Source organism: Protomyctophum parallelum (assembly GCF_964188405.1).
Source record: "Protomyctophum parallelum genome assembly, chromosome: 8".
NCBI lineage: Eukaryota > Metazoa > Chordata > Actinopteri > Myctophiformes > Myctophidae > Protomyctophum > Protomyctophum parallelum.
In genome coordinates this window covers 15,689,850-15,708,235 of record NC_139703.1, presented here as the reverse complement: position 1 = coordinate 15,708,235, position 18,386 = coordinate 15,689,850, and the positions used below count along the sequence as shown (strand labels likewise).

The window sequence follows — 18,386 nt, the reverse complement described above, 5'->3', positions numbered from 1 at the left end:
ATTCACACATTAATCATGTTACCAAGATTGCCTTTTTTCACCTTAGAAATATTGCACGAATCAGAGCCTATTTGTCTTTGGACGATGCAAAAACACTAATCCACTAATTTCCGCTAATTCTCGGCTTGATTACTGCAATGCACTTTTTTCTGGACTGCCTAAGAAAACAACTGACAGATTACAACTTGTCCAAAATGCAGCAGCCAGAGTTTTAATTACAACTAAGATGAGAGAACATATTACTCCAGTTTTGGCTTCACTGCACTGGCTTCCGGTTGTTTTTAGGATTGATTTTAAAATTATTTTACTTGTATAAAGCTCTCAATGGTCTCGCACCTTCCTACCTACATGACTGCCTGCCTAAATATGTCGCAAACCGCCCCCTAAGGTCTTCCACTGCTGGCCTGCTCGCTTTGCCTAAAAAAATGGCAACTAAAAAATGTCGACAGCATGGAACAAACTCCCACTGTACCTTCGACAGGCAGCCTCTGTAGAAAATTTTAAAGCACAGCTCAAGACCCACTTTTTGTTATTCATGTCCTCACTGTATTGCATTACTGCTTGTTTTTTAATGTTTATGCCTTGCTTTTCTTTTTTTCTCCATTGCTCTGTAAAGCACTTTGAGCTGCATTTCATGTCATGAAAGGTGCTATACAAATAAAGTTTTATTATTATTATTAAATAATATAAGGGCCAATTTTTTTTTGAAAATAATATAAGCAAGGTGTTATTTTCACCATATTTATCTGTGGAACCTAGTCAAATTAAACTGAATGCCTCAACTCCTACATTCCAAGTGCTTATCAGGGTGGGATATGACTAATTATTTTGGGGGCTACAATCCATACATCTTATGTCCGTTGTCTCCTTCTCCCTATGGAGATAATTGCAATGATGCCTGGACTAATTATGGCAACAAGCCGCAACATATCTAGTGCGGTGTCCAATCTGCTGCAGATTCTGCTTCAAATACAGTGAGTCACTGACATTGTCAACACGTAGGTGTTCTAATCTACTGTAGCTGACATCAGGGTAGACATTTCTCTATGAAAGAGTAGGGTGAGGAACACCTCCAAACAGACGCTATATTGCATTAATACTTTAACAGACACACACACACACATAGACATCCCACCTCTCCCAGAAGCGTGACTATGAATCCCACCACAGCTCTAGGATAGACCCATCTGATTGGCTCCCGGGCAGGCATAGTTTTACTGAGGTCATAGAGGGTTCGGGTTAGGGTCAAGTTTAGGCATAATTGCAAAAATTAGAACTGTCAATCACAGCGGGGTTTGCCTAGAGCTGTGGTGGGATCCATAACGCCTCCCAGAGTAGTCTTCTTGAATATGGGATCAACTCATGGACACCTGCAAATTATAAAAAATATCCTGCAAATCCCACAGAGGCAAGATAATTGCCTGTTTATTTCAATTTGGACCAAATTCACCATTGCAAAATAACAACGAAGTAATCCATTAATCTGTGTTTACCAACCGTCGCTAAGTACGGTATTACTTCTTCCCACATTAATCCTGGGAGGGAAAAGGTGCTGCATGTAAAGTCATGAAACATGATATGAAAATCGATGAGGTATTGCTTAGGGTTCTTAAGTAAAAGTATCAGTGCTGCAATGTAGAAATACTCTCTTACGTAAAAGTTCACAATTCCAAATTTACCTGAGTAAAAGTACAAGTCCCAAAATTAGAATGTACTCATTATGCAGAATGCCCCATTTTACAAGTTTTCTAATGTATAAAATGTATTAAAATCTGTAGATTGGCTATTTTAATTAATTAGGTTTTGTATTAATAATCAAAATGTGCAAAAACTAAAGTTTTCAAATAATTGTAATGGAGTAAAAGTACAATATTTGTGTTCTAACTTCTGAGATGTAGTGGAGTAGAAGTAAAAGTATTGAAAATTGGAAAAGTAAGGTAAAAAATACCTCAAAATAGTACTAAATTGGAGTTGGTTACTTTACACCACTGAGGACGTGACGGGGGGATGGATGCTCCATGAAACCAGATTCTCCAGGATGGGATGTCTGCGTACAGATCGGAATTCAAATACATTTGTATTCATTAAAATGAATCCCAGATTGTAGCTTTAATCCTCCTATAACAGGGGAGGATGAGGCAACAGAGTGCTGGATGTAATCTGGCTAATGATGTGAACTGCAGAGGTGGTAAAAGTTTATAGATCATCACTGTATCAGTCAGCACACCACACAGTCAAACCCAGAGTGTTATTTTCACTCTGAAACTGTGGAAATTGAGCCACATTTATTATTATTATTTTTAAATAGATATACCTCTTGTGTGTAGCTGGGGGATAATTCTTGGCACGATGGTGTTTCATAAGCCAAGTGAAATTAAAGTATTCAGAAGAACTGCTGATTAAATCTCTAAAAGCAGGCGTTTAAAAATTGCATTTAGAAACAGTTCAAGGCAAATGTACTGTAGAGGCACGGTCTCCTCTGTGCGATGTGTCTAATTCAACGGTCTCCTCTGTGCGATGTGTCTAATTCAACGATTAAAGGAAGTGTGTCCTAAACTATTTAGTATTTTAACATGCACTGAAATGAAGCACGGAAGACTGCAAAGTTCCAACATGAATGACTCGCCATGAGCCAAGCTTTAGCAATTGCAGCAGTCAGATTGCATCTAAAGTAACTTCTCAAGCCATCAGATTCAGACGCACATCTATAGCAAAGAGAGTACAGCTGCATGCTTAAGGCAGTGGTTCTATTGAATAGAGGTATGTTCCAATAAGTTCTTGACCCTGCCTTGTAACCGGTACTTGAAATTAATTGTATTTGCTCTTGAGAGAATCTTGGATAGTCTCTAGTGAACCCAGATTCGGCACAGACAAGGGACTAAATTATTTTCGCTCCTATGCCACCAAAATGTGGAACGCCCTACCAACATTAAGACATGTGAATCCCTTGACTCCTTCAAAACCGCTCTCAAAGGGCACCTACGGACGTCTGCAATTCGAAACTGGCCCCCGTAAAAATCTGAATCCCCTTTTCCCCTCACTGTATATGTTTCTTTTTTACCTCCTTTATGATGAATTCCTGTTCTGTTCTTTTTGACTATATACAGTAGAAGTCTATTTGTATGTCTGTAAGAGTAGCAGAAAAAAAGTGTATTTTGCAAAGGAAAAAAAAACTAAAAGTTGAGTAATGATATGGGGAAAATCTTTTTGATTGTATGACCAAGACATTGTATGTTCTGTATCTACCTGTTATAGTGCCACCATGAGGCTGTTATGACAAATCTAGGGTGGCATTTCTTCCTTGTCTAAGACCAGTGAGACCAGAGACCAGTAAGACCAGATCTAAGTTCACAATCCGGTAGGGTCCTGGGGAGAACCCAGGAGAGACCCCAGGACCCTACCTGGTTGTGAACTTAGATCTGCTGTTTTCACTACTAAACATTTGTTTTCTAATTTATTTATTTATTTATTAGATTTTCTTCATGAAATTACTGAAAAGAACTTTGTTTTTAATTCATGAAAAGATTCATCTTTATTGTTGAAACAACAAACGACATTGGTGAAATTACCTCTCTGCGTCGGGAAGACAACAGAGTGAACAGACATAAAAGTTATGCAGTGTGGTCAAGGTAAGGATCTGGTTGGTTAGTCAATGACATTGCATAATCACAAGCTCCCGGAATTGAGTTTGTAGAAACTGGTTGCTGGTTCAGGAGCTGCATGCAGACTTAAAAAAAAAAGAAGAGACATGAAGTCAATAAATATTTTCCCCACATACCGTATGTCTTGGTACATCAGCAGAGTAGACATTTGTGGCTGAAACTTTAATCACTTAAACCCACTAGACTTAGTAAACTGGACCTCTGTACTTACTCTTTTCTTCAGCAAAAATAGCCGATCTACAAGCTCGGAATGTTGTGAGCTTGTAGATCTGCTATTTTTGGCTAATTATCCCCCCCAGAATATGGTTGCTGGGGTTCAAGTGGTTCATCATTCTATATTCCCTTTGTTGCCTTAATTGATTGATGGGTATGATTACCCATTCTTTCTTGTTTTGTTTTTTTCCCACCAGTTGCCATCCTGCTGAAGGATGACTACTTTGTGAGAGGTGCAGGCCTGCCTGGCCGTTTTAAGGCGGAGAAGGTGGAGTTCCATTGGGGCCAGAGCAATGGCTCAGTGGGCTCAGAGCACAGTATCAGCGGCAGGAGGTTTCCTGTAGAGGTAAGAGAAAGTACAGAAGACATTAGGTCTGGGCAATTAACTGAAAAACAAATAAACAATCTTTTGTTGATGGAGGACAACACACTCTATATTTTACGTAGTTGCCTATGGAACTGCTTATATGGATATGGCCTTGTCAGAGTGACGTCAGAGGGCCGCCCGCCGGTCCACCCTCCCATTAGCCAATTTTAATTAAATGTTAGTTTTTTTCTGTCACATCACAATACGTTGTGAGCTTCTACACCAGCTATTTTCACTATTTGTTTTTAATAATTGTTCATTAATCATAAAGGCACACGTTTGAAATAATTGGAATAATAGGGCTGGGCGATAAATCATATCGCCAAGCCCTAGAATACACGAACATCCCAGCTCTACGAGGCTTGGTGCTGGATCAAAAGTTCATCATAAATAATGAATGATAAATGTGAGAGCCATATTTAGAACAGAAAATGTCTATGAGTGTATTTGAGTTATTTTATTGTGTGTACTATATTGAAGGACATTTCTTGATTACACATTTTGTGCAGCCTGAGTCTTAACTGAGTTAATAGAGCCAATTAAGAATTCAGCCTATTGGAGCAGAAGCCAGCAAGCCAGTTAATTCAGTGTGCATTATCAGCAGCTGTGTCCAGCAGGTTTTTAGTTAGTTCAGAGCTGGAAGCCTCAGAGCAGCTACAGTTTTTTGACCCACTTTGGAAATACTAAACCACGTTGGAAAATATTAAGACACTTCAGAAACCATACTAGACCATTTTAGAATCACATGTTGTTTGTTGTTCTGTACACTTTTTGTCAAGTAAAACGTTAAACTACAATGGACGTGCAGTGGACGTGGATAATTTTTTGGAGTCAAGCTTACTGCTTCACGGGCTTTGGAACCTACAATAAATAATAATACATAGAATTCACACACCAAAAAGGTTTGGTTGTGCGAGTCCCGTTTGCAGGTATTCATTAAGTGTAATGTTTTCAAGCCACCAGACTCTGCCTCAGACTTAACAGTATTGTGAGGAAGAGTCTGGGGCAGTGTTGGATCCACATGTTAGACTATAGACTTAGGTGCTATTTACACGAGGATGGTGTTCATAAAAAACGGCAAAATAAAGTATCGTTTGCTGCTGTCATTTAGACGAGAACCGTGTTCACAGGAGGTGAAAACGCAACGAAGTGAAACCACCTCCCAGAGTGGAAATCTTTTAGAACGCCGTTTCCTATGGTCTCCATATAAACAGGCAAAACGGTGGATCCGCAAAACTTGTGACATCATGGCTTACGTCAGCTCTGGTCGGCTCGCCCCGTGTCCTACGTTTTTACATGGTGTCATAGGCATGCGTCAGTTGCTAGGGGAAACGAACAACAACAACCATGTCGGATAGTCCGGTTTGCTGGAGGTGTGATGAGGACGCGACGTTTGTTTACTTTCTGTGTAGAAGAAGAACGGAAGTAGTTCTACGCATGCGTGACTTATGTCTATGGTTTATATAAGCGCTGCGTCACACGGACCCCACAAGGACACGCGCCACCTAGCGACCTGGCATATATATGCATGCACTTTGTAGCGTGTTCATTCAAGTGTGCGTTCTCATGTAAATGGTCCAAAAAAATGAGAACGCAACGGGACTTTGACGTGTTATATGGAGATGGTCGCCGTCTAAAAGAGGCCTTAGGAAGAGCCTCTGTAACACATAATTTGCAAACAAAATATATATTTTGGTTAGCAGATTTAATTTATTTTGCTTCCTGTAAAGGTGAAACACCCTTTGTATAAAATGTGTGCAAGGAGGAAGCTCTCGAGTGCAACAACAAGGCATCTGCCACTTGAATCTGCCACTTGAATTAAGGTGACTTGATTGACATCAAAAAGTGCCTGTCAGCTCAAACCAGCAATGCAATAATTTGTTTTAGATAATGCTGCACACAAATATTAAACAATTCCATTTCTCCCCCTCTATTTCCCATTCCAAGTGCGTATGTACTGAAATGCCAGTGCTTCTATTCCAAAGCCCCCTCGGGTACCTTTTTTAAACTAGTTTCAGCAATGAGATCATATTTATTTCGGTGGGTAGATCTTGTTGAGCTGGTCATTTTGAAATTATCTCCTCAAGTCAAAATAGTGTGGACACCCCTGAGCTAGTGGTTGCAATATAATTCAGAGAGAAGATGATGTATAGACTGACATCTGGATAACTTTTCAGTTGTCATGGAAAAGGATGCTGTTTTTAAACATAAATATGTACACTGAAACAGAAGTCTGATGTTCCAACTATACACTCTGGACTATTTTCAGTAGTAAACAGAAAATACATTTCCTGGGTCACCAATTTTCATGCAAATCAGAATGAAAATCACCATTCATCAGCTTCAAATTTATAGTGTTCCAGTTCCAATTTTGTCTGCTGATTGTTTTGTTTCATCGCTTCCAATTTAACTTCATCCTGTATGATTCTTCTCTCCTGATTGGAGGAAATTGTGAATAATTATGTGAATATGTATTTTCTGTTTGATAAAGAGCTGGAGAGACCGGGAGATGCCTATTACTGAACAAATACCCTACACAAATGATTACGTAGTATTGCAATACTTAAATAAATAAATAAATTCTATGTAACAATTATTTTACGCAAATGTCACCATAACAATCAGCTGACCGTCTATGTGGCATGTGCGTGAATCTATTTTGCGTCTGAGCATAGACATGGTAACGCCCCAGCCGGGCCTCTGATTGGCCTACCGACACTGCCCGTCTTGACTGTCCTCCGAGACGCGAGGTTACTCCTTGGTGAGAAATAATACAAGAGAATGACAGCTTGGCAAACTAATATTGTTTGCTTTGATTGATTTTAAATAAAGTATTAGTGTTGATTATTGTGTATTAATCTAATTATAGTAAACTGATACTATTATACTAAAAAGGATAAAGTTGAAGGGAAAAGAGACCTTTTTACAGTGCAATAATGTTTCAACTTTACACATACAAATAATTCACACAATAATCAACACAAACACTTTATTTAGAACACACCCAAATCAAATCATATTACGGCAAACGGCATAAACAATATTAATTTGCCTTGTTACAAGTTACAGTTATCTTGTATCGTACCGTACTTGTATTATTTCCCACCACGGAAAGATGTCTAAGCTCAGACGCAAAATAGATTCACGCGCGGCATGTAGATAGCTTGCATTCATCTTTTTCACACCTTTCATCTCATTGATCTCCCGACTTAAAGTCTGTAGCAGTCTCAGCATAACAAAGTTTGGCATGTATGCTGCTAATCAACGCCACATTTCTAGTACACAATGGAAGCAGGCCTGGGAATTACTTCCACACATTTTTTCCACATATGTTTTATACTTTTTAAAATCACATTTAGAATGGAAGTCAGTGGTGGGATCTGGCTGAAACCATGTCATGGAGTCATATAGTCATATATATGGATACTTAATACATGACTGATGTCATAGACTAGCCACATTAAGTCAGCTCCACATTAATTATTAGCACTTGTCTTTCTTTCTATATCTTTTCTGTTAATTCACAAATCCTGTGTATGTCTGTCCTGGGACATTGTCCGACCGATTGACTTCAAACTTGGCCTGTGTGTCCCAATTGACACCAATGTGTGATCAGAGCAACGGTTCCATAACCAAAATTGCGATTGTGCCTGGTTGCCTGCAAAAATTAGCATTGTTAGGCGAGCATGTATGTTAACAGTTTGTGTTTTGTGTGACATAAGTAAGCCTTAGATGTTATAAGCCGTCACGAAATTGTGAAAATAACGGATCTACAAGCTGTGATTGAATACTTAACACAGTTTAAAACTGTCTCCGACCCAAAAATCCCTGGGGGGCTTGTTTCCATCGTGGTCACAATTAATGCGGTGCGTTGTGAGCTTGTAAATAGGGCTTATAAGTCATTAATTCATGATGTATTTTTGTATATTTGGGTCTCGGAGAGATACTAGATTTGGGTCTCAGCTGAAAAGGTTTAGGAGTTAACATGAAACTCTTTGTTCTATCTTACTTGATCTGTGGGGTAGATCCTGCCACAGTGGCCTTAAAAACATTGGCGTCAAAAATTGTCATGGCTTCACGTGGCTAGTCTGTGACCTCAGCCATCTATGACATATCTATGATGACATACGGTAATGACTCCATATTTGGGCATGGTTTCTATTGTAAAAATACAAGTTAAATATTCCTAGTTTCCTATGTTTCTTACTTGCCTGAGCCCTACCTTGGTTCATCTGTTTTACTGTCTGTGTCTCTGCATAGCCATTTTAGTTTTTCCCCCTGCACTTCTTGACTCGACTGTCAACGATAACAAGACAACTCACCCCGTTTCTGTTTTCCTCCCAGAATTTTCCCCAGTGAGGGGTGGGAGAGGCTGGACAGCAGACAGCTGAATTTCTCTAACTATAAACTTTCATGACAGCAGACAGCCTAAGTACAAATATAATTTATGAAAAGCTACTACAGTGAAGTCTGTTCACAGAAGTTGTTGTAGGATATGTGGGGATTATCTGACAAGGTACCATTTGAGTGGGCAAAACCTTACATATACTAAATAATACTATTTTTTTTATAGGGTCAATATAAGTAAAATAATATAGCCTTTCCACAGGAGTATATTTTTATATTTTTCCAAAAAGAATACAAACAGCCAATAGCATATTACAAAGTTATCCCCCTCACTGGTGAAAATTCCGGGAGGAAAAACGGGCAAGCAAGTGAGTTGTCAGTATTCCTGTCAACAGACTCCATGTATGGGCATATCGGTTGGATCGCGATGCAACATACAGTAGATGGGCTAGATGTAAGGACCGCCTCTAGTAATATTTAAAGACACACAGACACACACAGCTGTGAATAGGAGGGCTAGCGCCCCTCAAAAAATGTCAGTATGTAGTATCTATGTAGTAATGTCTGTGATTTGTTAGTTTGTGGGTTGTGTTGGCGACTTCTGTACTCTGGAGTATTCAATAAATAGCTTTGACATTTTCTTGGAGAGGAAGCCCTGTGAATTGTCAGACCTCATTTGAAGTGTCTCATTGAAATGATGAACAGAGGAGAAACTGAAGGATAGACAACGCTCTTCCTTTACCAGCCATCCTGTTTAGTACATTGAGCCGGGATAGAATTGGCTTGACTTTTGGCAGTGATTGAGTTGCAGTAAGTGAGGGAAACATCCCTTGACCTGGGATATTGGCTCAGAGACAAGAAGTGCCACGTTCATGGAAGAAAGAAGGCCTCCCACACTGCAAGCTGCAACAGCATACACACTACAGTAATACGAACAAAGTGACATAGTTCCAGAGAAACTCTGTTCATACGCACATTTCGAGATATTTATTTTTTATGTTTGTAGGCTAAGTTAAAACAGTTTTACTGCCTGGAATGGTTTAATCCAGGTTACTGTCGTTGCTATATACGACATACCCGCCTTTTGTTTTATGTGTTTAATCCGCCGTATTGTAATAAATAAAAATAAACTCTGTCTTTGCTGCGGAGATAGAGACTAGATGGTTTCGTTTTGATGACGAAACTGGAAATCGTCACATGCTGTGGGCTGCTAGGGCTTCTGGGAAATTGAGGCCAATGCAAATGAATGGGGTACAACGCCTCATGGAGGCGGGTCTTGTGTGCGTCTTCCGGGTGCACCAAGATGGTGGATTGTGCGATCGGATCATAACAAACCGAGGAACCTTTTCTGGATTTTCACGGATTAAAAGCCCAAATAATTCAGCGTATGCTCTAAAGGTAATACAACAATCTCGGCAGTGTAGGGTAGTTGATTAAAATGCGGGTTACGCGTTTAAACCAGTCAAACTGTTTAAGTGTGTGTGAAAATAAACCGACAACACATACAACATACATTTTAATATTATTTGAATGGCGTTGATAATGCATAAAATGGGCCCGCTGCCCGCTGCCCGCCGCTGACAAGCCAAGAGCCAAGGTCCAGGGTCTGGATCTAGCGGCCACCTCCCCTGACGCCAAAATTAGCATTCCCCTCTGAGGGACTACAAACACAACCAAATGGAAATGAATGAGTGGAGAGACAGCACACTCTTTGTCTACAGAAATTGAAAAAGACAAAATATGTGTGTCAGTGGAAGATGGTTTTGACGAATTTGACTTATTTTGAACATATTTTATACAGCCAGCTTATACCACTCACACATTGATACATTCACACGTGACACCTAGTTGAACCAAGTTACCCTTTAATCAAAAGAAATAATGACATTCCAGACCATAAAGATAGTAGGCCTACCATAAATCAGGGCTCCTTAATTTTAACGCTGGGTCCGTTGACCCTTTGGTGGTCTGCGGACACCTTTGGTGGCCTGCGGGCCATTCATTGTTGGTATGTGACACCAATCCATACAAATGTATCATCACCATCATCACCAAAGCATGACATATTGCCATACTTTTTTTCTTGCTTTATGTAAATCGCTCTTGGATTAAGAGCGTCAGATAAATGCCTAAATTGTAAATTGTAATCATTCCGATCCCTCGCTGCCATCTCTCACTACTGTACAAAACAAAATACATTAACCTATTGAAACCCATTCCAGGCTATTTCCACATTCCCATTCCAGCATCTCAATTAGGTGTTAAATGTTCATATTAATGCACAGCCACAAAAGAAACTTGTAGAATACTATGAAAACATTGTGCCTTCTATGGCATGTTGGAGATGTAATTCTCCCCACATTTCCTGTCTCATAGAATATAGAATATGATATCTACATTAATCAAATAATGGCTGGAAAGTGAGATTAATTTCCAATTCCTCACCTGCGATGGAAGCTATAAATATTCATAGTGTGATCGTCATGGTGACTCGCACGTAATGCAAATGTTTCTCTAATACCAGTTACATAATTATTGAATAGAACCAGAATCAGGCGAATGTGAACAGAAAACATCAATCGGTTCAAAAGGCACATGCCCTTAACTTGCATCTGTTTGAGACTTTGACCATAGGAGTAAAAAATGGGTCTTACAATATTCAACCTGTTCAAATTAATTCAGTCTGAAATTGGCAACTGAAGTAGATCTACAAGCAGATATACATTACTACACATTCACAAGGCTGTAGAGTGGCCGGGTGGGAACCACAAGGTTCCCAGTTCGAACCCGGGCTCCACCAGAGTTGGTGTCGAAGTGCCCTTGAGCAAGACTCTGAACCCCTAATTGCTCCCGATGTGCAGGTTGGTGCCTTGCATGGTTTTCTCCGTCATCGGTGTGTGAAATGTGGGTGTGAATGGGTGAATGTAATGCACAATCTCTGTAAAGTGCCTTGGATAAAGGCGCTATATAAATGCACCATTTACCATTTACAATGCGCTGCACCTACAGTAGGACTCATTGTCAGCGTGCAGGATGGCTGTTTTCTGCAGGTGACACCAAGCCCTTCTCCCATCTCATTGGTGAACAATAGCTTAGCTGTTATGTTATTAGTAAATGAAGAACAACCCAGTGAAAACTGTACGACCTATGATTTGCATTTACAAAGTGTAGTCATAAGAATAGAGAAGAAACAAAGTCGGACAATTTAAAATATTTATAATATAAAGAGTATAAAAATTCTATATATGTTAATATACGTATAATAATGAATCGCCTACATAATTAACAGATTATTTCAATCGCGACCGTCAACACAAACTGTGTAAAAACTATATGATGTGGCTCAACGGATCAAAATCAAATTAATGATTTCATGTAGTATCATACCCTAATGATCATTAGGCTTCATATACCGTAATTTAATGGCACATTGTACGTAACTGTAATTATGTGCGGATGTTATGAATCCAACGCCTGATCATATTCCTTGTGATTCTTGTGAGTATATGTTTAGTTCTCTGAGGGCTGAAGCAACATGACCTTGGAGGCTTATCTCCATGGCTTATTTGTCTCTGCTAAACAGAGGCTGTTTTCCATTATGCTATCTAATTATCTCTCCACTCCATACAGTATGAGTCACATTCATCCCTGAAACACATTCTACTTTACAGAAAACATTTAGGCCTGGATACAGTAAGCGTTTGAGCCACTTAAGGTGTGTATGCAGTGTGCAAACTGTGTAAATGACCAGGTTTGCTTAATGGCTTGCCATGCCATAGACTAGAGTGCCGGTCTGGGAGCCGTACCATGGCTCCTTCTCGCTTCATGTCAAAGTGTCTTAGAGCAAGATGCTAAACCCCAAGCTTCTCCCGATGGGCAGGTTGGTGTGTGAATGTGTGAATATTGTAAAGTGCTTTGGATAAAGGCACTATATAAATGCTGTTCATTAACCTGCACCGGGAGGATACTAACACCCACAGTTGTAAGCCATACAAATGGAAATTGTCTACTCCTAGTCCTATTTATCAATCCTTTGTGACTTAAAGACGTAGGGAAATTTAAAATATGTTTTTCACAGTTGAGCATACCCGTGGACATCATATGGGCATACCTAACAAACTATGCCAAAACTTCCATTTCCATTTTTGTGTATTTGTATATCAAAAGTCTATAAAAAGCCAATTTTAATTACTTCATTTGACCATAAATGTGAGTCGTGATGACATGTTGAGGCCCACATGAATACAAAATAAGCTTGATTTCATTCACCTGTTTGATTCCCATAGCTGCATGTTCCTCCAAACACAGCTGATTGATTACAGAACTACTCCGTTTTTAATCTCATTTAATCTGAAAACATTATAGTTTAGAAATAAGCCACATAGTAGCAATACATGGTTTTTTGACTGTCTGTCTTGTAAACAAACAGACTCCATGTGCCGCTGATGTAGCAGAGCTACGTCCCATACCCTGAAGGGATGCGATGCTCTTATTGGTTCAGAAGCACACAGCCTTCCGTTTCAGAGTAAAAGTCATTACAAAGCCTTCAAACTAATGTTACGCAAATTCAAATCTTTCAAAGGCGAGGTAAAAATCTACTTATGCTACTCAAGCAATGCAATGGTGGCTATTATTGCTGAAAGCCCTAGACATCAGCAACATCAAGTAAGGCAACCGAGGGAGAAAATTCTTTGCTTAAGTGTCTCTATCTCAACTCTCTGAGGCTGAAATAATCTGAAGATAACGTTTAAGTATCCATCCATTCCATTATGTAGTTGTATGAACTGAATTGCCGGGCCACTTTTATACAGCGTGTGTAGCTGATTCTCTCATTTGCCATCAGCTTTGTTGAATTAGCCTTAAGTTGAAGTATGCAATTTGCCCTTGCAGTTAGTGCAGAGCTTCGCTCAGTAGCTTTTGTGCACTACAATCTCATTTGCATACATTTCCTGAGGCCTAAATACACCTGGCCCCCGGGCCTGCCAACAACACCAGGGGTCTTGGGGATCATCTGCTAGGTGTATACAGTATATTGTGTATATTTTCAACAGTTTTCTGAAAAACTTGTGTTGCAATATCAGTGGTACTCAAACCTTTTCATGTTAAGGACCCCCAAAATTATTTGTTTTTGAAGTGACGCACTGTGAGCTTGTCTGCAAATTTTTATTAGCCAAAGTATCGGCCGAGCTAAACCAAGCTTTTCAGCGAGCGTTTACGCGTACACACACACACACACACACACACACACACACACACACACACACACACACTGTAAATAGCAGTATATATAGTGCTAGTTTTGCTGTGTTTAGAATCACAAAGGAAGACAGAATAAGCCCAGTGAAGTCAACATCTGTTTATTCACAACTAGATAAAGGTTGCCTTAGGTTGTTAATTCTCCGTATCTGTGGGTTATACCTCCAAACGGCAGCTTGTCAGTCTGGCTTCACTGCATTATCCATGCACTGGCTGAGGCCACCTTCTGGGCTGGATGTTTGTTCTCGTGGATGTCAGCATAGAATGCAAATGATGGAGCTCATCCGTTGGCGTAATGTGTGCTCATGGTCTGAGAATGTTTGGGGATCACTGCAGACCCATGGTGCTTGGGACCCCTGGTGTTGTGAACTGGCCTGGCTTCTATTCCACCAGGTGTATTTTGACTTTAAGAGAAGATACGTGCATTGCACTTTTAGCTCATGAACCTGCGGTGCAAAACATGTGCAATCCGCCTTAGTAAAGCCTTAGTTGGTGAATCTGCATATTCTGGTTCAAAAGTCAATGTACAGTAGAGATTAAAGGGATAGTATGGCAACATGACCAAGTACGGAAAGTAAAGCTACACTCTGCGCTTTATCGTTTCCATTTAATGTCTCTATTTTATTTTTTGTATTAATTATGTATTATTATGCCTTATGTAAAGCATTTTGAATTGCCTTTGAGTATGAAATGACCGCATATAGATTAGATACATTTGCCTTGCCTATTTATAACCACAACAGATACACTAAGAAACATGCGAGGAAGAAGCTGCTTCTAGCTCCTTTGGTGTGAATGAAGCATTAGTGCAGTGAGTTTAGTGCATCACTAAAAAACACTAAGAAACATGCAAGCATAGTATGCGTACACAGGCAAGAAAATACATGGACAAGACCTCTACCACATGTTCATTGTTCATGTAAGGCACCTATGGACTGCTTGGCCTGTGGCTCCTGAGCTTGACATTAATCTTGATGGTCTTTTCTGTAGCGAAGTGGGGAAATCGATAGATGGACCACCTGTTCTCTCAAACAGCGCAATGAAAAATGAAAGAGTGATTTCCCCCTCAGGAGGCCTCAGGGAGATCTACTACAATAATATATTAGAATGTCACGAGGTTAGATTAATTATACATGGATTATGAATCGCACCCCAGTGGGGCATGCGTGTGCATACAGTGCTGTGGATTGTGAATATTGGACTTGGGGTGAAAGTACATGCTTTTAGTGCAAAAGCCAAAAGTTACATTGCATGCAAATCTGCCCAACACAAAACACTCTCATATGGGCCGACAGTAATTAGACCTGAGCAAGGTTGTTTATGGCTGTTTCTCCCCTTTCCCCTGTGTGTGTCTCTGACCTAATGCATATCAAACTAGGGATCTCGACATTAAAATGTCTAGCACTGTACAGTATAGGGTATGTACTCCTTGTATGGATTATAATATCTTCTGGCGATAGAAGTGGCCACAGTTTATTATACTTAAATGAAGAATGAAGCCATTCTGATTATTCATGGCTATGTCTTCGGTTGTAGGTGCTGTTTTTATTGCCTTGAAAGTATTTGATAATTGAATAATGGAGTTTGCCAAGTGTGCTCTCCACAGGAGCGGGTCATGTTGCCAATTTATGTGAATAAATGAAGTCTGGGTAGGGGGGGGTGGAACTAATTGGCTAATGTAGTTAATAACATTTGAATGGTGATGGATGACCAGTGCCCTTGACTTGCTGAGTTCTCAGGCAGACAACGAATTGGTGCCATTAAAGACCACAGTTAAAACAGCTCAGGACAAAGCTGATTAGTTATTACCCTCATGAACGTTTAGCCTCCCTATTCTGGGGCACACATTTGGTGAAAATGGCACATCTACAGGCTTGGAGATCTTGTAGACTGCCTATTTTCAGTGAAAATATTTGGTGGGAGGGGGGGAAAAGGATAAAGTATTACATTTTGCCTGGTTATTTAAGTTAATTTCTTTTCCACAGTGCATCCAGCTGGGGTCTAGTTGTCAGGTGTAGGTCAGGCAATTTAGGTTATAAATAGTGACATTAGGCCTAATTTACTCAAACATGGCTTGCAGACCAATGGCCAACTGAGTCTATTTCTGTCATAAGTGAATGAAATTACCTAAGTATAAATCCTGAACAGCCATATGCAGGACTCTTCCTTATGCGTATCCCAAATGATGTTGTAAATTCAGAGAGTGTGTTGTGACTGATTAGAGGCAATTGGTAGCTGCGATTAGAGTCAGGTCCTGCTGTTAGATCACACTACATGAAACGACCGTAATCCCACATTAATTCCCCTCTCTCCACATGATCATCACAGTAAGGATAGTAGTATGCAGGAATATCATATTCAGATAACTTAGATTGATCTTAAAGTGTAGAGGTAGAACAAGAAAGGTCCTTTACAGAGATCATGGCCGATTTATGTGTATGATGATAAATAAACCCCCTTTTTTTGTGGCCCTTGAAATAGCTTTTCATCAAATCCCGCGGCAGCTTGTCTAAGTGATGGATAACGGGAGAGCTGCTGCAGTTCTCCCAAAGTCTCTGGCTGTCGTGGCTGAGGCCTTTTCTTTTCTTTGTTCCTCCTCACAGATGCAGATCTACCTGTACAACTCGGACGACTTCGACAGCCTCACCGCTGCCATCAAGGAAAGACGCATCATCGCTGCGTTAGCAGTCTTCTTCGAGGTACAGTCTGACAGGCATGTGAGGTACAGGTACAGTCTGACAGCCAGGCATGTGAGGTACAGGTACAGTCTGACAGTCATGTGAGGTACAGGTACAGTCTGACAGGCATGTGAGGTACAGGTACAGTCTGACAGGCATGTGACCAGGCCTGAAGGCAGTGCTGGTGGAAGAAGATTTTGGACTCAAGTGAAAGTGGCATTACCCACAATACTTTGTGGTGGAGTAGAAGTAAAAAGTATCAAGAAATGGAAGTACCTAGTAATTGTACTCAAGTACAGTACTTGAGTAAATTCACTTACTGTACATCACTGCCTGAAGGCAAAGAGGCTAGCAGTCATTCAAGTGTGCACCGGCGTGATTGATTGTTCTCTTGAGCCGCACGCCTGCTCTGTTCCTGGTCTCGCGCACGTACCTGTCCACGCACGCACACACACACACACACACACACACACACACACCGTTTGCCTACACCTCCATGATTGACCGGTGGTTGAAAAGGTACTCACAAGAAAAAGTTTCAATGCTGCAATGTAGAAATGTAAAAGTCCAGAGTAAAAAAAAGTACAAAAGTGTTGGTAGCAAAATGTACTTAAAAGTAGAAAGTATAATGTCCCATTTGGCCATTTCACAAGTTTTCAAATTTGTAAAATGTACTTTAGGAAATAGCAGACATACAAGCTCACAATACATCGCATGGATGCACCTGGGACGTATCCTCAGTGATGTATCCTGAGGCCAACATCATACCCCTCACTCAGGCGACCCAGCCGGGGTGATCAAGTCCCGACTAACGTCCCAGTAGCTAGTACCCTCAATCAGTCCCACTAGGGCAAAATCATTATTGATATCAATAATAAGTATGTACCTTAATGCCTAATTTTAAAATGTTATTGTGTTTTTTGATATCCAATGTTAATGTATTAGTATTTAGTTCATAAAGTTAACACAACTATAACTAAATGCATTTGTAATTAAACTTTTCAGGATTTCAATTCAAATATATCAAAGATTGCTTATCTAGTTCTGAGCTTGTAGATCGGCTATTTTTGCTACGACATTATGCAATGTGGCCTTCTGGAGTGAGTGTGGAAATATAGTGGCCTTCTCCATCGTCAAAGTTTCCCACCCCTGTATGAGCCCATAGTTACAGCCCACAGTGTTACAGCAGTGAAAGCAGTAGCTGCAGAGTAAATGTACCCAGTTACTTTCCACCAGTGCTTGTGTATTACGGCAGTGAAAGCAGTATAGCTGCAGGCTCTGCTCCGTTGGCCCTGGTGTCCTCTGGGAGCCATTACGGCAGAGGAGAAACCCAATCAGAGAGCGGACGCTTCCTCAACTGCTATCCCCCATAAACCTAATTTCTCGTCACCGCTGTCCCCAAAGAGTTCGCCATCTATGTCCTCATTGTTGTGGGTCCCCGTCTGTGTCCTCACTGGTGTGGAAAATGCTTCCGTAGTGCAGCGGCGTAATGTTTTTTATGGTTGTCGATTGTCACTGTGTTTACTGTACATTCATATTTTTGAGTGGTGCAACCACTCCAAAGAACAGCTTTGTCCCTATGTCCCAACCTATGTCCTACCTATGACTATGTGACGGTGTCCCGGTGAGTACCAATAGGGGGTGCTGTTGCACCCTGTAATATGACATTGTGATCATGATGGATTTTGTTTCTTGAAACGGTTCTCGGCTCTGTATGTCTTTTGACCCTAGAAGCATTAAAAAATGAAACTTTTTTTGAACTAAAACAAGCCATTTAACCCCCCCCTCCCCCAACCCCATGAAAATTGATGACCACTCATGAATTGTCCCAGTTTCACCAGACGTTCCTTTTGTGAGCTATTC

At 40.4% G+C, this 18,386-nt stretch overlaps 1 protein-coding gene across 2 annotated transcripts in view; it reads left to right on the top strand.

The window, feature by feature from the left end:
• The window catches only part of LOC310863092 (receptor-type tyrosine-protein phosphatase gamma-like), a 116,814-nt gene that overhangs the window by 56,167 nt on the left and 42,261 nt on the right, over positions 1–18,386 (top strand). For both annotated transcript variants that reach the window (XR_014569636.1, XM_083771216.1), the window contains exons 4-5: positions 4,073–4,221; positions 16,449–16,544. Coding sequence is in view for 1 of the 2 variants with exons in the window: in XM_083771216.1 (XP_083627342.1) it covers positions 4,073–4,221; positions 16,449–16,544 (245 nt within the window). In the remaining variant the exon portion in view is untranslated. The remainder of the gene's footprint in view (positions 1–4,072; positions 4,222–16,448; positions 16,545–18,386) is intronic.